The sequence below is a fragment of the Eupeodes corollae genome, chromosome 1 (assembly GCF_945859685.1).
Source record: "Eupeodes corollae chromosome 1, idEupCoro1.1, whole genome shotgun sequence".
In the NCBI taxonomy this organism is placed as follows: domain Eukaryota; kingdom Metazoa; phylum Arthropoda; class Insecta; order Diptera; family Syrphidae; genus Eupeodes; species Eupeodes corollae.
The window spans coordinates 163,838,811-163,860,035 of NC_079147.1; the positions used below are offsets into that span (position 1 = coordinate 163,838,811).

Sequence of the window (21,225 nt, forward strand, 5' to 3'; positions counted from 1 at the left end):
CTCATATGGCCTTCACATGACCTAAAGCGCTCTGAAGACTTGTTATTTCAAAGCAGACTTCATATTAGCTCCCTAATAGGTGTCATCACGGGACACTGGGCAGACACGCAATACGACTTGGTGTAGCCTCAAATGACTTCTGCAGGAGCTTTTTGGATGGGGACGAAGAGGACACAATCTCGTACCTTCCTGCACTTGCCCTGCTTTTCACTAAGACGCAAACTTAATCTTGGAGACTACTCTGTTGATAATCCCAGTGAACTAGCTTAACCTAACCTAACCATAGTTCGATATTCTTACTTGAGAAGACTTTCTTCAGATACTTCGGTTTGATCTCAATGTTTTGTACAACACGCGGAACAACACGAGCCCCCAAATTCAATACCGCCAGATTAAAGGATCCCAAGACCCGTCAACAATTTAAGGACCACCTGTCACACGAAATGAGAACAATTAGCAGCACAGTACATGACGACATCGAACACCATTGGAATGCTGTGAAAAATGTTTTTTCCATTTAGGTGCTGACAGAATAGTCGGTCGGAAAAAAGGAAGCAACAACACTTGGCTTTCAAAAGAATCTTGGGCAAGGATTAACGAACGCAAACAGTGAAGGGCTCGAATAACTGCTGCACAAGAGGAAGAAAAAAACGAGCTGGAGTCCTCGTATCGCATGAAAAAGAGAGAGGTTTACCGCAGTGTGCGCCGCCACAGGCGTAGCTACATCAACGCATTGGCGCAAGATGCAGAAGATGCAGCAAACAGGTGTGACAGAACAACAAAGCGGTAGGACTTGATGGAATTCCCGCAGAGCTTTTACGAGCAGCGTCATCTAGCGAACTGCTTCATCCGCTCATAACAGAAGCCTGAAACACCGAAAACTTCCCCCATGAGTAGAAGAAGAATTATCGTCAAGCTTCCAAAAAAAGGAGATCTTACAAAGTGCGAAAACTGGAGAGAAGAGTGCCTTATTCCTGCCGTTGCCAAAATAGTAGCAAAAGTTATACTGGAACGTATCATAGAACACCTTATGGCCACACTCGATGCCTGTATTGATCATATCAACACGCTGCGGATCATTATTAAACAGTGCTTTGAATATCGATCACCACTAATCCTGCTGTTCATCGACTTCGAGAAGGCCTTTGAAAGCGGACCAAGCAATGCAGTGGAATCCGCTCACACAAGAAAGAAGGAGAGCTGGACGACCGAGAAGCACATGTCGCAGGACAGTCGAGTCGAAATCAGCTTCACTAGGCAAGAGTTGGAGGAAGCTAAAATACATCTCCGGAAACCGTACACCATGGCGCGTAGGCGTAGAATATGCCCTATGCCTCTTAAGGGGTCCCCAACGGACTTAAAAGGTCTGAGGACCTAAGCTAAAAGAACTCTTACATAATGCCTCAGACAAACTAATACTTTGCGCTGATCGGTGTGGACCGGGTGTCCACAAACACAAATCCGAATTAGTCCTATTTTCGAGGAAATAAAACATTCCATTTGTTAACCCCTCCCTATATCAAAGTTATCCAACTAAAGTTTTCAGACAAAAATCGAAATTGTAAAGGCAATATACAAGAATGAGTAAAAAAAGCTACTGTAGGTCTCTTTTCTTGCAAAAAGCTATTGGTAATGAATTGGGCTTACCACCCAGAATCACGCATTGGCTGTAATCAGACCGATTTTACTTTACGGCAGTATGGTGGACTGCTTTAGAGAAAAGTATAAACCGGGATAACTTAAATAAAGTCCAACGTTCAGCTTGCCTATGTATAAGCGGATCGCTTCGCGCAACCCCATCTGCGGCACTAGACACCTTACTCTACCTAACACCTTTTGATACACTAAGCAAACAAATAGCTGAAAGCTCTGTAAACAGTTCTTCACCTCTTCTGTACATGCGCTGCTCTAGCTCAAAAAAAAAATTACCTAGGAGAATTCTTCTAAAACGATCTAACCGATCTAAATCATATTAACATAATCAGTCTTTCACGTAGAGCCACTTTAACCTAACCTAGCCTAACCGTAAGCCGTTTCATCATCTCTTTCAATGTCATCAAAGTCTTCTGAGTACAATGGCAACTTATTTCAACAAACTTTCTACCACCAGCATAATACCCATTCATATAAGGCAATCCATCAGTTGTCAGTAACAAGTTTATCAAACACTCTATTCTAGGTTTATTCTAAATAATGTTGACTCCCCCAAAACATTTTTTTACTTCCAAAACCAACTTAAATAGTTCCTCTACTGGGAGAATACTGTATTGAGCAAAAACAAACTTATTTCAAGATAACAAGTTGGAGGAAACAAACTTTTATCATTGTTTCAAACTCAATGAATCTTATCGCCAAAATATAAGTTTGACTGATTCTTTTGTTTGCCTTAAAAATTATAAGGAAGAATAAAGACTGTCAGTTTGATTAAGACATTGGTTTTGTCAGTGAGAAGTGCGAATGTAGTGTTTAAGGCAAATACGCATTATTCCTTACCTTCTTCAGTGTGCAATTTATGGGTTTTAAAATTCCCATATGCTCATTGCGTTACTGCACCAATTGCGTGCTATTCCAATTGAATTGTATAATTGTAATAATTTATATTTTCACCTTAAACCTATTTGAACAAAACCAATTTTTTGTTTTTATATAAAAGTCAACGAAGATCTTTGTCATCAATCGTTTGCATCTGATGAACCCGACGGTAACCCTCCAACACTTCTAACTGACAGCAACAAGAAACATCACCGACGTCATGAAAGGACAACCAGCCTGCAGGCCATAGATAGACTAAGTACAAAAATTCAGTGTACAAAGGAATCAATTCGCAAAGAACAAACTGCCAGAGACGGTGAGTAATTTTTCTTGTTATATTTTAATCGACAATTTTATCTTTTTTAATTGAATATGATAACATTTTCATATCGTCTGATTGCAGATAATGTCAATGAATATCTCAAATTAGCCGCTAGTGCTGATAAGCAGCAATTACAACGAATAAAGGTAAATATAATGAAATAAGAAAAAGAAAGCACACCCTCACACTTTTTTAACCATTAATTATTCTTATAGGCTGTCTTTGAGAAGAAAAATCAAAAGAGCGCACACACAATTGCCCAATTGCAGAAAAAACTCGATAGCTATACGAAACGGTCCAAAGATATACAAAACCATCAATTTCATAACAAGAGCCAACACCGTCAACCAAGGGAGGTGTTACGAGATGTGGGTCAGGGTTTAAGGTAAACTAGAAAAAAATACTTTTAAAAAAAATTGAATTTTCAAGTAATTTATAAAATTGGCTTTCAGAAATGTTGGTGGTAATATTCGTGATGGTATAACAGGATTTTCTGGTTCAGTGATGTCAAAACCCCGAGAATTTGCACATTTAATTAAAAACAAATTTGGCAGTGCTGATAATATCAATCAAATGACAGGTAAATTAAATATTGTTTTTCTTTTTTGTATTGTGTTTTTCAAAATGCAACTTTAACTTTTGTAGTATTGTTATGTACTTGGTAAATAATAATATTCTGGATTTAATCTTATCAGATAATAAAACAACATTAACTACTCAAATAATACACACAAAAAATTCCATCTTAGCACGTCAAAACTCAATTAAATGTGTACTCCAACGCACGTGTCAAATTTGTACAAAAGCCGGCATATTAAAAATTATATTTAGACCTTATCAATTATAACGAGTTATGCAAGTTCCTAATTTCGAAGCATTTTTGTCTTTCACCGATATGACCATAAATTGAGGCTTCTTAACCTGCTTTTTTTTTAAAGAAATAAATATAAATATTTGTCTTGCTTTAGAAAGTAGTAAGTTTTTTAGTGTTTTTTTCGAAACGCAGAATTTGTCTAGAAACAAATCAGCACGTCACAAAACGGTGGAAGATTTTAATTCTTTAGAGGATTGAAGATTTCGTGTTGGGTTCTAATGTTTTTTGTGTCTATTGGTCCTAGTCATTTCACCACCGGCCGAGGACTAAGGAGATTTGTTTAAAATTTATATTTAATACAAATAAATTCACCATCTTCATACTTGCTTACTTAGGTCCTCAGACCTGTTAAGTCCGTTGGGAACCCCTTAAGGGGCATAGGGCGTCTACTACGCCAACTTGCTGTCTTGTACGGTTTCCGGAGATGTGTTTCATCTCTCTCCACTTTTGCCTAGTGAAGCTGATTCCGCCTCGACGGTCCCGCGCTTCGGTCGTCCAGTATTTCTTCCTTCTTGTGTGAGCGGATTTCACTGCATTGCTTGGCCTTGAATGCAGTTGTTCCCTTTTCGAAGCGTATGTCCAATTCATTACCACTTACGTCTTCGTATGATAGATTATATAGGTTCCTGCCTTTCCTTCTTTGAAGGACCTTATTTGATATACGGTTTGGCCAGAAAATCCTTAGGATGTTACGAAGACATCTATTAACGAAGGTTTGCAGCTTTCTTGTTATGGCTGAAGTAACCTTCCAAGTGCTGCACCCATAAAGAAGCACATATTCGACATTTGTGCGAAACAGTCGTAGCTTTGTTCTTAAGCTGATAGCGTTATTCCCCCAAATTTTTGACAGCATACTGAACGCCACTTTTGCTTTTCCGATGCGGCAGTTGACGTCTTGTTCGGTTCCGCCTTCGATGGAAACGATGCTTGCAAGGCATGGAAAGCTCTCCACTTTTTCCTCCGGTTTCGAGAAAATATTTATTTGAGAGGATGGTCGGGTTCCGAGGCTGATTATTATTGTTTTGCCGTAATTAATTTTCAGCTACACAACTTTTGCTTCTCTCCACACTTGTTGTCATTTGATGGAGATCCATGATCCTATGAGAGAGTAAGCAAACATCGTCTGCGTTATCCAAAAGCTTTAAATAGGATGTCAAAGTCCATTGGATTCCCCCGCTGCTAATATAAAACAATATAGGCAATAGAATACAGCCCTGTTTGACCCCGCTTCGGATTTCAAAATAATATGACAACCTACCATCGTGCAAAACGTGACACTTGGATCCATCAAATGCTGCTTTAATTTGCTATTACAATTAGTTTTTTCTGGGATGCCTCTCATCCGTAAAGCTAGCCAGATATACTCCCTGTTAACGCTATCAAAGGCCTTCTCGAAGTTGATGAACAGCGGGTTTAGTGGTGATCGATATTTAAGGCGCTGTTCAATAATGATCCGCAGCGTGTTGATATGATCAATACAGGACGATCCAGCGCGGAATCCTGCTTGTTCGGCATCGAGTGTGGTGTTCGCTGATGCGTTCCAGTACGACTTTTGCTACTATTTTGGCAACGGCTGGTAGAACGCAAATTTCACTCCAGTTTTCGCACTTTGTAAGATTCTACCGCTTTGTTATTCTGTAAATGGTCCTGCTGTCGCACTAGTTTGCATCATCCTTTGGTTCTTCCGCTTGTGGCGGGGCACACTGCGGTGAACCTCTCTTTTTTTCATGCGATACGAGGACTCGTTTCTTTTTTCCTCTTGTGGAGCAGTTATTCGAACCCTTAACTGTTTGCGTTCGTTGGTCCTTGCCCAAGATTCTTCTGAAAGCCAAATGTTGCTGCTTTCTTTTTTCCGACCAACTTATCTGTCAGCACCTGAAATGAAAATATTTTTCATAGCATTCCAATGGTGTTCGATGTCGTCATATACTGTGTTGCTGATTGTTCTAAGTTCGTGTGACAGGTGGTCCCTAAATTGTTGACGGGTCGTGGGATCCTTTAGTCTGGCGATGTTGAATTTGGGGGCTCGTGTTGTTCCGTTGGATCTTCAAACTGTAGCTGTACGTAATCTTAGGGTAGCTATCATTAAGTGGTGGTCACGGGAAAGTCTAATATCGGCGCCTCTTCTGTTTCGTACATCCAAGAGACTGCTTCTAAAGCGTCGACTGATCGTGAATTGGTCAATTTGGTTGGCAGACGCTTGCCTGTCCGTCGACACCCAGGTAATTTTATGACAAAGTTCGTGCTCAAACGTAGTGCCGCCAATCACAAGGCTATTGGCGTTGCAGAAGTCAATGAACCTCTCACCATCATCATTGCAATTGCCGACTCCGTGAGCACCCATCGCATGCCTTAGCCCGTTGTCACTGCCAACCTTAGCATTGAGGTCTCCCATAACGAAAATTATATATCAGCGGGGAGTGTTGTTGTAGGCGGATCCTAGTTGATTATATAAGTTCCATCGGTGTGTAACACTGTATAATAGTAACGGGTCGTACTCTACTCTGAAACCTAGCTTTGATAAGCCTTTCCCCAAGAAGCTCCCACGAAATAAGGCTTCTGGTTGCCGTTTTTGTGAGGAGTAACCCAACTCCAGCTTCTCGAGCGTTTTTTGGATCGTGACCAGAGTAGAGCAGTACAGTGTTACTTGTCGGTGACTTGTATTTGCCCGATCCCAACCATCGCTTAACCCTAAGAAATCTATCCTGTACCGCATACATTCTCTCTCTTATTGGAGGAATCTAGCATTTTGCGGACTTTCATTTCTTGCGTCCAGAAGCCTCCTCACATTCCAGAAATTATTATCCGAAGCGTAATTTCGGTTTCTGTAGCGGGATGGTGTTCAGTTACGAAGAGTGATAATCTCCGTAACCTATTCTGAAGATGCATTGATGGCCTTAACCAAGTTTTAGACAATCAGGAACTACCCGATCTGCCATGCCGCAGACACCCCAAAGCAATCCATATTTAAAGATTGTTATTAATAAATTCTTGACAGTACATGAACACCATAAGCTCTGCCTATTACTCCATTGATATTGTTGTCCCATGTTAGAAAGCGGTTTAAGTTAATTCCGAGATTTTGAAGGGTGTCTATCTAAATATTCAATTGGTGCATACTTAACTAAATTGAGGAAAATTACTACACATTTTGATTTTGTAGGGCTAGAGGAAAGACCATTTAAGCTAGATCAGTTTGAAATTTTGTCACGTCTTCATTGATATAAAAGTCGCCATTTTCAATCAATTACTGCAATCTGTTTCTAATTATTTTTCCAGCTGAAAACACATTTTCTTGTTATTAATATCACATCTATAGCAAATTTGCATTAACGTATGAAGTATCGAAATTTGACTTGTTTGTCTATAAGCGGATCGCTCGAATTGATCCTAAACCATCGCGGTGTATATTTACGATAAAATCAGACACTTAACGCTTTTTATAACGTCTTCTTCCTGCTTGCAATTTCATTGTTTATTAAATCAAAAGTTTTTTCCCATTACATTTATTTGACTTTGATTCAGAATCCAAATAAATATGAGCTTGAAACAGGTGTATTGGAATTTTCCCTTCGAAATGAAATGTAATGTTCTTTTAATTTGAAAACGAATCAACACTGAAAACTTAAAAATGCCACTTAAACTTCAAAACTGTTTATTGAAATTCTAACGAATTTCTATTTTCGTGTATAGCAACTTCCTCTCCCTCTTTCCATGTTTCAGTCAAAACTTTGGGTGTTTTAAATAAAATAAGGATTCAATAGCATCGGAAAAAATAAGCAATAATTTACATGCGCAGTGCTCGGCTAAATGTCGATAATTCAATTAAAAGGTCATTTAAAAGAACAGTGAGATCAGGTTATTACTTTATCTTTTTGTTATAATTTGTTTATTGGTTTTCAACTACAGTTTAGGATTCACTTTATTATATGCTCTTCTGAATCAGATTAACATAGTCATGATTTTTATGATTTGGTTAGGTTAGGTTGAAGTGGCTGTCCAAAGAAAACGGACACACTTAGGCCAGTTTAATGGCCCATTGTGATACCACATGAATCTCTAGGCTTCCTCCTAAGCTCAATGGAACCAGTTTGAGTCCCTTACGAAACTTGAGAGCCTGATTATGCTGATTTGATTTAGATCGTTAAAGAAGAATTCTCCTTGGTTTTCGAGCCAAAGTAGGGCATGTACAGAGAAGATGAAGAACTGTTTCCTCCTCTTCCTCGTCCATACAGCTTCTGCAAAAGTCATTTGAGAATAAGCCTATTAAACAGTGTCCGGTTATGACACCTACTATCGAGCTTTTAACACCTATTATAGAGCGTTTTAAATCCAGTGTTGGCCATATGTTTTTTGTGACTTGACACGCGGTGATGTAGCTACTTGTAAACTGTTGCTAATGCAAGACGCTGTGAGGAGGGCAAGCTCCACCTCCTCACAGCTGCCTTACAGTTACCTGGAATGTGTCTATGGCCCGGCACCCAGCAAAGGTGAATATTAAACTGCTGTGCCATCTCCATTAGAGATGATCGACTTCTTTTATCGCCAAAAGTTCCGCCTGGAACACACTACAATGATTGGGAAGCCGGAATGAGAGACTTAATTTCAGTCGTTCAGAGTAGACACCTCCATCAACCCCTTCTTTTGTTTTTGACACATCTGTGTAAAAATGGATTGACTCATCTTCCAAGAATGTCCTATCCTTCCAAAAAGATCTGGGAGGTATAGAAATCTGGAAATTTCTGTCGAATTGCAGTTTTGGGATGGTGTAGTCTGTGTGCTTTGGAATTGAATCTAAATACCTAAGAATTAGGGAGTGGCCAATGTTGTTGTTAGTCCACTGCGACGATGCTTTGAAGCGAATAGCAGAGCTTGCAGCTATTTGTTTGCTAAATATGTCGAGAGGTGTTAGGTAGAGTAAGGTGTCTATTGCCGCAGATGGGATCGTGCGAAGCGATCCGCTTATACATAGGCAAGCTGAACGTTGGACTTTATTTAATTTATCCCTGTTTATACCTTTCTCTAAAGCAGTCTACCATACTGCCACACCGTACGTTAAAATCGGTCTGATTACCGATGTGTATAGCCAATGCGTGATTCTGGGTTGTAAACCCCATTTATTACCAATAGCTTTTTTGCAAGAAAAGGGAGCTACAGTAGCTTTTTTGACTCTTTCCTGTACGTTACGTTTCCAACTTAGTTTTTTGTCTAAGACAAGACCTAGGTATTTAGCCTCGTCTGAGAATTTTAATTGGATTCCTTTAATATAAGGAGGGTTGACAAATGGAATTGTGTATCTCCTCGAAAATAAGACCAGATCGGTTTTGTGTGGGTTAACACCCAGTCCACGCCGATCAGCCCAAAGTATTTGTCAGTCTAAGGCATTTTGTAAGAGTTTTGTTAAGGTGTTAAGATGCTTTTCTGAAACATGCTATAGAAACATCGTCCGCATAGGCTATCACTCTAAAGCCCTCCACCTCCAGACTAGTTAGGATTTCATTCACCACTAGGTTCCAGAGAAAAAAGATAGAACATCACCTTGTTGTGTCCCTCTAGTAACGAATCGTTTGCCAGAAGAGTTGCCCAGTTTTGAGTTGATCATTCTGCTAGTCAGCATTAAAAGAATCAACTCCCGAAGCGAACTCTACATTTAGAGATTTTAGTGCAGATGTGATTGCAGATGTGTTCACGTTGTTAAAGGCACCTTCGATGTCAAGGAAAGCAACCATATTGAACTCTTTATGATGGAGGGAATATTCGATGGTGCGTACTAAGGTGTGTAACACTGTTTCCACCGATTTACCTTTACAATAGGCATGTTGAAACGAAGACAGAAGGGTTGAATGATGATAGACTTATAGGTCGTAGATCTTTAGGATTGACTTGGGAGCATTTACCTGCTTTAGGTATAAAAAACTTTAACTTCTTTCCATGCCGAGGGAACATGGACCATGTAAAGACAGCTGGTAAAAATTGCCTCACGGATTGGTGCAATTATGTCAGAAGTCTTTTATAGCTCGGCTGGTATTATTCCATCTGGTCCTGCAGATTTAAAAGGTTTGAAGCTGTTTGAAGCCCATTGTTGCTTGTCCCTTCAGATCAAACCTATTGCATATGTTGTATTAGGACTTGAACGTATATAACTGTTTCGGTAAGAAAACAACTAGCAAAATGAGTATCCCAATAGTAAGTTCAGCGATTCATTACTTGAATTTGTTCAGGAGCCGTCTGCATTTTTCAAGCAGCTTGGCATCTCTGGATCCGTTGAAAGAATTTTCCGTAAACGAGAGGCTTCAGAAGTTTGTTATATCGTGTCACAGAAGGATCCCCAAGAAGATCGCTTAGATTTCCTTAGTTCCTTCTTGTAAATTCTTAGGGCTTTGGCTCGGTTGAAGAGTTTCCTGCATTCTTTCCTGAGCGAGTCAAGCTCTGAGGCCCACTATTGGTTTTTTCAATATCCTCCTATGTGTATAAGTGGGCAAGAAATTTCCAACGATCTGTTCATAGGTGAGGTGAGGGCATTGTCAAGTTCATTAGCATTAGAGGAACGACTAGATAGTCCAGGTTTTAGTAAACTTTGTACTGAGTTCCTGTATGAAGCCCAGTCAGTTCCCGATAGTTTCGAAAAGTCAATGGACTCGGGTTATCAGAGAACGAGTGTTCTTTGGATACTTTCCAGTCCAAGATCATATGGTGTATAGTATCTGAGACAAGAGTTATGTCTAAGACTTCTTGTCGAGTTTTAGTTATGAAGGTTGTTTCATTTTCAACGGTACTTAGTAAGAGGTTAGTACCAAGAATATAATCGAAAAGAGGCTCACCTCTGTCGTTGATATTCGTACTTCCCCATACCGTGTGATGAGCGTTAACATCGCTTCCAATAATTTGGCGGATCCTTTGCCTTTCCGCTTTAGCGACGATTCTCTCAAGAGGTTTTCCAGGGAAAGGGCCAAGGTGGTTGTTTCCAGCCTAGCTAAGGTGGTATCTTTGTCACTGAAATGATGAAGTAAAAATACATTAATTAATGGTTTTCCTGATTAGTAACTTGGAAATGCAGCGTGGTGCAATTTTTTTAAGCAAAATGTTGAAAAAATAATTTTTTATTTCATTGCTTTCAAAATTAAAATTATTTTCATTTCTGTATATTTATTAAATTTGTATGTGTAGAAGCTGAACTAAATGCTCTTAACATGCCAGTGAATTCATCAGATGTTTATGGCATATCAACGCCCAACAATGCAAGTAATATTCCTGCCCAATCAACGGGATCTGGTAATACAGGCGGAGCAGGTAGTGGGAAATTCAATAGTGACAACGGAAGCGAATGCAGTAGTGTTACGAGCGAAAGTATTCCAGCTGGGTAAGTTTTAAGCTTCAAGAAAGTTAATATTATATGACATTTTAATCAATTTTATGTAGTTCTGGAAAAAGCCAATCAGGAGCCAGCCAATATAATGTTATTTATAAAACTATTCTTACACAACTACAAGAAAGGAATGATGAGCTTGAAAAGCTCAAAGAAAGAGTCGAAAGGCTAGAGGTAATTTTCAGTTTTTTTTTACCATCATACCATTTTATGTACCTTTTTTTTTTTTTTAGAATACACAAAAAGAGTTTAACAATTTGACAGCAACGTTGGAAAGTGAACGATATCGTGCTGAAGGCTTAGAAGAACAAATCAATGATCTGACCGAATTGCACCAAGTAAAATGATTTTCAAATAATTATTCGAAGGAATTTTTTCTAAACAATGTTTTTTATTTCTGTATTTTAGAATGAAATTGAAAATCTCAAACAAACTATAGCCGATATGGAGGAAAAGGTACAATATCAAAGTGACGAGAGACTGAGAGATGTTAACGAAGTTTTAGAAAATTGCCAAACAAGAGTAAATGAAAATTTTAAAAATTATATATCAAATAAATCATATAAGTGATTATTTTAAACAGATTTCTAAAATGGAACACTTATCGCAACAACAATATGTCACTGTTGAAGGAATTGACAATTCGAATGCCCGTGCCCTTGTTGTTAAATTAGTTAATGTAGTTTTAACTGTATTGCAAGTAGTTTTACTATTAGTTGCAACAGCTGCTGGCATTATAATGCCATTTCTAAAAACGAGGTAAGTTTATATTGTTTTATTTTTTGAATTAGAATATTTTTCAAAAAACATCTAGTAAAAGAAGTATTTAGATATTTTAAATGCATCTTATACAATATTATATGTGCTACGTTGAGTACAAAAAGAAGAAAATTAAATACAAAGCCGTTGTTAACTTAAATCTATTTAAATAGTTTTTAGCATCCAAACAGATTAAATAATATACTCGATTACTTACTTACTTAAGGTGGCGCTACAGTCCGAGGTGAACCTAGACCTCAACTAACATGCGTCTCCAGCTAACACAGTCCCTAGCTAGCTGTCTCCAGTTTCGCACGCCAAGTTGGTCTTCTTAAGGTCTTCACCCACCTGAGTCGCGGTCTTCCTCTACTGCGCCGTCCCTCGGGATTGGATTCGAATACCTTCAGGGCTGGAGGGTTGATGACCTAGCCATCTAAGCCGTTGGACCAAAAATCAACCGAAGAATTTTTCTCTCGAAGCATCCTAAGACGCTCTCATCTTTTTTTGACAGAGTCCACCAAATAGATGGGGATTTTAGATGCCCTAGAGAGGACTTTCTCAATTGCCTTCTAAGTCCAAAGAAGCAGCGATTTGCAAGAGTTATTCTTCGTTTGATTTCAGCACTGGTGTCGTTGTCTGTGTTAATAGCGGTGCCTAGGTAGGCAAAGTCCTTAACTACCTCAAAGTTATAGCTATCCATGGTGACGTTTTAACCAACACGTCGTTTTTCAATGTCTTTTTTAATGACAGTCTTGCCCTCATTTAACACTAAACCCATTTTCTTCGATTCCGTTGCAATGCTCAAAAACGCTCCACTTACATCATGCTTTGATCTTCCAATTATGTCAATATCATCTGCGTACCCAAATAGTTGGATGGACCTTTGGAAGATTGTGCTTCTAGTGTTGACAGTTTAGTTTTGCACAATTCTTTCCAGAACAATATTAAAAAGTCGCATGACGGTGCATCGCCTTGTCTAAAACCTTTTTTGACATCAAATGTGTGAGCAGCGTGCATTCTCCATCGTCATTCTGCACAAACGGATAAGTTTGACAGGGATGCCAAAACTAGACATTGCTCGGTAGAGCTCTTCCCTATGAATGCTGTCATACGCGGTTTCAAAATCGATAAAGAGATGGTGGGTATCGATATGAAGCTCCTGGGGTTTTTCCAAGATCTGCCGTAGTGTGAATATTTGGTCGATAGTGGACTTTTCTGGTCTGAAGCCACACTGATAAGATCCTATCAGGTTGTTGACGAACGGCTTCAAACGTTCACATAATACGGCAGAGAGGATCTAATATGCAATCTTAAGGAGACTGATGCCTCTGTAGTTGGCGCAATTTAGAGGGTCGCCTTTCTTATGTATCGGGCAATTTATACTGAGATTCCACTCATCGGGCATGCTTTCTTCCGACCATATTTTGCTGATGAGTTTGTGCATTCTCCCTACCTAGTCATCGCCTGCTGCTTTAAATATTTCGGCAGCGATGCCGTCAGCTCTAGCAGCTTTGTTTTACTTCAGTTTAGATATAACTATCTTCACTTCGTCGTGGTCGGGTAGGTGGAATTGTTGATCTGCGTCGCCTAGGTTGAGTGATCCTATCTCCATTACAGCGGATTTCGGTTCGTCATCGCCCTTATATTATTTTGAGAAGTGGTCTTTCCATATTCTCAACATAGACTGCGGTTCTACTACGACCTCCTGATCGTCTTTACAGGCTTCGGTTCGACATTATTCTTCTTAAAAAGGAGGACATATGACGTAATGAACATGTCACTATCGCTAAGTTTCCCCTCTATTCGCTGCTTGTACTCGGACTGTCCACTATTGCCATCAAAACCCCACTTTCCAATTAGCGTTAAATTGCACGATCCTCCTTCAAGATTACTATTGCCCTCTCCAAGCGATTCAACAATACGTTTTGCAGTGTGGTCTAAAAGACCTTGAAGAGAAATTTCAGCTGATGAATCACATATTTTCATTTCCTTCGTATTCAGATAACATTCTTTCTTTGCCTTAAGCACCTTTCCATACGATGGGAATACATCCTGATCCATCCTCTAATTAACGACACTTCGAGTGATATAGTACTGCTTTTAGGAAAGTTTAGCTTCAACCAATATTGCCAGAGCATCACTGACGTTAAGTGCTTTTTTATGTGTTGCCTTACAATTTTGTAAAGTAGAAGCTATATCCGAATCAGTTGCAGCAATATTTGCAATGCGTCTCCTTTTTGTCAGGATGAGCTTTTTTTTTGATCTACCTTGTTAAGTTCAACTGGAAAATGGATCATTATGTTTGGGCCTGAAATCTTCATTGGCGTTTAGCCAATCTTCATTCTTAGTTAAGAAATAACAGTCATTGCTGAAACCTTGTGCCATCTTTTTAAAAACGACTTACACAGGCTGTTGATCTTTTTTTCTATATCATTAGATTGTTCCAAGTTGTGGATTTTAATAAAGGCGTAAACGTTTCTTTTTACTTGGTAGCATCCCCTACCTTCTGCAAGTCACGCCAAACATTACATAAATCACGACATTTAATAATTAAACTTGGCTCTAAAATTATATACAAATTAAATTTCTCTGTTGAAACAAAGCGTAATTTTCGACATTTTAGCAAAAAAGAGTTATATACCCAAATAGGTAATGAAATAACCTAATTAAAAAATTGTCTTTTATAAGGGGAAAGAGGCAACTGCCTAGTCACTTATAAAGCTTCGGTTCCCATCGATCACCGATGTCCCCTTAAATCAACAAGATATTCATGAAAAAGAACGATAATGACCTTCCGTGTGTGAAACTCTAAAGAACTGGAGAGAACAGAGACGTACTCAAGACAGCGCAAATAGATCCAGAAGAAGCCATCTTTGACGATGACTTTTATATAATTGAAGATCTGAAGAAAAAAGTGGAGGTGGTGGGAGCTGCTTTCCAGCAAGTGTACAAGGTGAATGTTAGCATTCGCCCCAACCACGACCTGGAAAACAGAGCCCTACTTAATCACTTTTACCTTCGAAATGCTATAACACAATGGCGATCTGAGAACCGCGGTTTCATGCGGTTCAATGACGATTCCTTGGCAAATGCCATAATCGCCGAGCAAACAGGAGCAAGTCCCTTGTTAGTGACGAAGATTGAACTTCAGCTCATCTTCAACTCAATAAAAAACAAAAAGTTAGCAGGTCGATGGTTTATCCAACGTTATACTTTTGACATTTACCGATGGAAGCAATTGACATTTAAACCACACTCTTCAACAATGCACTGAATAATGCATAGTATCCAGTGCATTGGAAGACCGCTGTGGTTCATCCTCTCCTCCTCTCTCGAAAAAGGGAAAGGACAACTCCAACCCGTCAAATCTTTGGTCGATAAGTCTTCTTGCGAGCATCAGCAAAGTTTTCGATAAAATCATCAATAGGGCTCTGACTAAGTGGGTTGCGGATAACAAAATAATTCCGGATAAACAGTTCGGGTTCAAGGCGGGTCATGACACTATTCATGCTCCGTCTAAACTCGTTTCTGATATCCAATGGAATAAATCAAAACAACAATGCACAGGTGCTGTTCTGGTTGATTTGGAAAAGGCCTTTGACACCGTATGGTTAGAGGGTCTTTACCTAAAACTGAGCAGGCTTGGCATAAGCAAGCCATTGTTGTATATACTTTATGATATGCTTAATGGTAGAAAGTTTGTTGTCAAAAGTGGCAATGTAACTTCTACCACAACATTCTCAATTAAAAATGGTCTTGAACAGGGAGCGGTGAATTCGCCGATTCTCTTCAGCATTTACACCAGCGATCTGATAGGTAGTCTTACAAAGGCAATTAAGTACGCCGACGATCTAATTGCGTACAGAACGGCCCGAAAGGTTGAGGTTATTAGAATTCTCTTGCAGCGTGATTTCGACGAGATTCAGCGATATTGCGACGACTGAAAATAAATGTCCAGAAGTCGGAGACAATTCTGTTCCGGACTCCGTTGGCTAGGGCCACGAGGGATACGTGTAAGAATTGGCGCAAGATTGTCATCGTTGATCTTCACGGGCAGCCATTAGCGAGCAAAAGTGTAGTGAAGTACCTCGGTATCTGGTTAGATCAATATTTATATTTCGACAGACATATAAATGCTGCTCTGACCAGGGCCAGAGGAGCCTTCGCTCTGACGAAACGGCTGTTTTACAGCAGTCGGCTTGACCCCAGAGTGAAGGTAATTTGCTACATGGCCCTCATACGGCCGATGATCGTTTATGGTTGTCCTGCGTGGTTCAACGTTGCCCCTTCCCAGATGGAGAAGTTTCGGGTGTTCGAGCGGCAGTGTTTACGACGCTGTACCGGCTTATATCGAACAGCCGAGTGTTCTTACGTGCACTATTATTCCAACGATGTCCTATACAACGGGGCTCGAATCAAAAGAATAGACAATTTCGTGATGAAACTCGTTCGAGGTCACATTGCAAGAGCTATGTCTTCGACTAACAATTTAATTTTCGGGGTGTTCTATCCGAACGACGAGTATTTGAAAAGTGCACGCTTGAGCAGCTTCATTCCACCAGAGGCATTCCTCTTTTTAGATAGAGATGCGGTCTGGTACAGGATAGATTGGCAGTTCCGCTAATGTTTTCTTTCATCAATATTTGCCTTCCAATTTAGTTTTTTGTCTAAAATGAGGCCTAAATATTTAGCTTGGTCGGAAAAGCTTAATGGTATTCCTTTAATCTTGGGTGGGCTAATCTGGGGAATTTTATACCTTCTCGAAAAGAGTATTAGTTCTGTTTTGTGTGGATTGACGTCCAAGCCACATTGCTTAGCACATTTTGTTAGCCTATTTAAGGCATTTTGTAGGAGTTCCGAGAGAATTTGTTGGTGTTTCCCAGATACAGATATTGCAACGTCGTCAGTATAGGCAATCATCCTGAAACCCTCTGCTTCTAATGATGTTAGTAGGTCGTTTACTACCATGTTCCATAAAAGAGGCGAAAGGACCCCACCTTGGGGGGTGCCTCGATTCACCGATCTGGTGGTAGTAAAACTTCTCTTACTAGGAGTTATTGTCGTGCTTTTGAGCATAAGACTTATAAGATCTATGAGTGATTTCTCTAATATCAGCTTATCCATTGCTGTTGTGATCGCCTGGTAACTGACGTTGTTGAAAGCTCCTTCAATATCTAGGAACTAGGAACGCTGCTAGGTTATATCCTTTGGATTCGAGGGAATATTCAATAATACGTACCAGCGAATGAAGTGCTGATTCTACTGATTTTCCCTTAGAGCAAGCATGTTGAGCTTTGGAAATGAGACATGGTTTTAGTTATGTCTTATGTAAATCTAATCAATCTTTCAAAGGTTTTAAGAAGGAAGGATGATAGGCTGATTGGTCGTAAATCTTTAGGGTTAACGTGGGAGGGTTTCTCTGCTTTAGAAATGAAGACTACTTTTGTCATTCTGCAGGCTTTGAGAATATATCTCAACCTTAAACAGCTTGTCAGAATGATTTCCAATGGTGGAATGATCAGGTCTGAGCATTTTTGTAGTTCGGCCGGAATGATTCCGTCTGGTCCTGAAGATTTATATGGTTCAAAGCTGTCTAAGGCCCCTTGCAGTTTTTTCCGCGTTATTAGATTAACTAAATCACTTGTAGAAGCTTGAGACTCTGATGTTAAGTCATTGATTATGTTAGAGCTACCTGGAAAGTGGGTGTCTAATAATAGATTACGAGATTCTTCATCTGTGATAGTCCACGTGCCTGCTTCTGTCTTTAAAGCACTGGGTATTGTTGTACTTATTGAGAGAATTTTCCTGAGTCTTGACTGAGTCTTGAGGCTTCTGAAATATTTTCTATTTTACCACAAAAGTTTCTCCAAGAAGACCTCTTACTCTTTCTTAATTCCTAAGATAGGTTTAAGATTAAATTAATAAAAATGAATGAAATGATCACCGAAATCAAGCGTCAGTGAGCGTGGACAGATGAGGGACCGTCTTGTGTTGTTATCACCTTAAATAGTCTAGTCGCTAAAGATGCTGTGTTCTCTATTCTGTACATTTATATGCTGAGAAGTGTGTAATGTAATCATAAGGGGAAAATAAGAGACACAGAAGTTAATCAAACCTGAAAGTGATACAAAGAACACAAAAAGTGATGAGCTCACCCATTGAATAACGGTTTTAAAATAAAATTCCAGCTAATTTCACACTGTAAATTATCTTAAAATCACGTACCTTGTTCATTCAAATCCAAAAAAAGTAAACAACTTTGACCATGAATTTCCGACTTTTGGCCTACTAGGTGAACCACTGCGGGACCAGAACTAAAACATTCGTCAAGTTGTAGAATCCTGTTAAATTCACAATTATAACGAAATTAGTATAATTTAAGTGGGGGAAATTTAAAACAGTGACAGATGTGTAAGGAAAACTAATATTTTATTCAAAATATATGTTTTTGATAATAAATATTCTCAAAAAAAAACCGAAATTTATAAATTTCTTCTTCTACTATCGATTTAAACCGCCATTTAAATTTATTTTTTCAATTTTTCGTTTCAGAGTTCGTGTTTTAACGACATTCTTCTCAATATTTTTTATAATATTTGTGATACGTCAATGGCCGGACGTTAAGGATATTGGATCCGGTCTAGTGCGACATTTAAAAGAGTCTTTGGTTGTTAAGTAAAATAATAATGAATACCTAAACAAAAACATTAAAACAAATAAACTAAAATCCTAAATAAAATTTAAGTTTAACAAACAAAAAGCAAAAAAAAAGAAAACTACTACTATGCAGGGCTTAGTACACCTACATTATATACATGTATTTTTTATTTGATATGGATTACCTTTTTACTATAAAATAATTTGCAAAAATACAACAAAAACAAAGCAAATTTAGGCTTACAAATAATAGAAACTCTCATCGATCACATTTTCCTTGCATCACTCAATGCATCTTTCTCTCTTTCGCATATTGTATACAAAATAAATAAATTAAATAACAATAAAAATAACAATTCAAATAAAGTAAAAAATTTAAAACAAAATAAAATACATACAAATGTAAATAAATCAAATATTTCGAAATATTAAAAATAAATAGTGATATTAAATATTTTTGTATTATTCTTTTGTATATACATATAAAAAAAAAACAACAAAAAACATAATAATTGTAACATTGCTTTTTTATTTTTTATTTTTCACTTCTGATAAAATAATAAATAATATTAAAATAGCATAGTAAAAATGTAGCGCATAGATGTTAGTGTATATGTTACTTTTTTCGTTAAATTGATATAAAGAATTTTTACACGCTCACTTCATGGCACTCAAATAACAAAGTAATACAAAAATGTCTATAAACCTTTCAATTATTTCTTTTTTAATTTATAAATGACGAACAAAATCCACGTTTCCAAATATAAAAATATCAAATTTATGTTTTTTTTTTTTTAATTTTTAGTACTTCATTTTATTTAACGTTAACGAACCTTTTAAATTATGACTGAATCATCAATAGATATGTATCTTCAAATTTTATGTTGAAAAACAAAATTAAGTTTTCGTAAATTGTTTTGTTAATAAGTTTTCATAAATATACATAAAATTAAAAAGAAAAGAGTACGAACATTCTTCGTATTTTATTTGCATATACTTTAACTTAAGATCTTTTCTTATCTGAAAAATTGACGAAAACCCGTATTTATCATAAAAAACAAAAAAAATATTGATAAAAAAGAAAATGTTTGTGCCCCCATTAAAAACAGAAATCAAATATACGAGTAAAAAGAAAATAAAGAATTGCATAAATATAATAACATTGTTTTAATTGCAAATATTTATAAACTATATAAACAATGGAACAAATCTTTACATCGTTTTGGAGAAAGTAAGATTATATTGCACTTGATATTTCAAAGGCATTTGACAGAGTTTGGCATATTCCGATATCGACACCATTGTCCAATGGGGAATTATAAACCGTGTAGAATTGATTGCTTCGAAAACTGAATGCTGTCTCCTGTCAGTGAAGCTTAACCCACCCCTGATGCCGCTATCCATGAGTGGCATTTTCATCCAGAAAACTGATCAACTTTCTGTACTCGGTATATGTATCACAGATCACTTCTAATGAAATAATCACAGATACGATAATGCTAAAAACGCTACTAGATGCTTAGGATTCCTCCGACTCGGTAAGTAACTTTCAATATAACTCGCATATTTGGCAGATGCCCCTAAAAGAAGTTTAAGTATTTTGGACAGGATCTAAAAAGAGGTTTGAAAATTATAAGCGATAAAACTATATACGAAAAAGTTACGTCACTCTAACACCGCCGCAATGTTAATGCCTTTCGTTATTTTACCGGTATTTTTATAAACAGTGTTCTGTCGAATAAACCAGTTGCCAGTGAAAAACCAGCTTCCGCTATTATGTTGCGTATGACAATGAACTATCAAATAGACCGAATGGTCTGACGTTGACGATATTAAGCGTTTGAATGAAATGTCACATTTCACATTGCCCCATAAGGGGCCAGTTATATACCCCTATTACCATTTTCGATCCGAATGCGTAAACGTGTGAGTGTGAGAAATTTGTATTACCTTAGGCGAATTGAGAACCGTTGGTTCGACTTAAATGTCATACATTTTTCGAAGATTGTCCTCACTCTATTGTCGTTATCGAATGTTCGTTGATTTGAACGTTATTCGTGTTATTATTTGTCGAACGTTCATTGTGTGAGAAAAGGTCGAAGCTTATGTAAAAGAAATGTCGGAAAATAAAACAATGTAAGTTCCTATGTTTATTTCATTTCTTTTAAAAAATAACATGAATCAATGCCTTTTTATTCAGCTGCACACAGGTACATTTTCCCAAATTCATGGCCAAAACTACAAACAAAAAATTTTCGATTTGTTGTTTTTTTTAATGCCAATTTGTTTACAAATAACATGAGCTTTGAACCTCATTAATCATGCGATGCAAATTGTAACTGTTTAATCAGTAGATGCTTTCAAAGTAGAAACTTTCAATCAACGAGGCCAGTAGCAAGTTTGGTTTCTTATAAGAAGTAGTTTGCTTTGTTTTTTATTTAATTTTTTTTGGCGATTTTCAAAATAATTTAACATGAATTCTGTTGCTAGTGGTATGTTAAAAAAAGATAATGACACTTTTTTGCAATATTTTAAGTCCAAAGTAAATTTTCAAGCTTTTTTAGATAATGTGTTGGAGCAGTAAAAATAAACAATTTTTTTTTCTTTAATAATTAAAAAGTTAAGTTGATTTGCATTTTTCTGTAATAAAAATAGTGTTAAAAAATAGTTAAATGTGTCCTTTATGGGAAACAATCCTAAAACATTGCGGGTTTT

At 37.7% G+C, this 21,225-nt stretch overlaps 1 protein-coding gene across 2 annotated transcripts in view; it reads left to right on the forward strand.

Moving 5' to 3' along the window:
- Positions 1 to 19,672, forward strand: part of LOC129954203 (transmembrane and coiled-coil domains protein 2) — a 104,745-nt gene extending 85,073 nt beyond the window's left edge. For both annotated transcript variants that reach the window (XM_056067947.1, XM_056067948.1), the window contains exons 4-13: positions 2,654 to 2,848; positions 2,936 to 3,000; positions 3,070 to 3,239; positions 3,307 to 3,434; positions 10,896 to 11,088; positions 11,148 to 11,268; positions 11,328 to 11,432; positions 11,503 to 11,616; positions 11,678 to 11,853; positions 18,406 to 19,672. In XM_056067947.1, the coding sequence (XP_055923922.1) occupies positions 2,654 to 2,848; positions 2,936 to 3,000; positions 3,070 to 3,239; positions 3,307 to 3,434; positions 10,896 to 11,088; positions 11,148 to 11,268; positions 11,328 to 11,432; positions 11,503 to 11,616; positions 11,678 to 11,853; positions 18,406 to 18,532 (1,394 nt within the window). In that variant the 3' untranslated portion in view covers positions 18,533 to 19,672. The remainder of the gene's footprint in view (positions 1 to 2,653; positions 2,849 to 2,935; positions 3,001 to 3,069; positions 3,240 to 3,306; positions 3,435 to 10,895; positions 11,089 to 11,147; positions 11,269 to 11,327; positions 11,433 to 11,502; positions 11,617 to 11,677; positions 11,854 to 18,405) is intronic.
- The last annotated feature ends 1,553 nt before the right edge of the window (positions 19,673 to 21,225 follow it).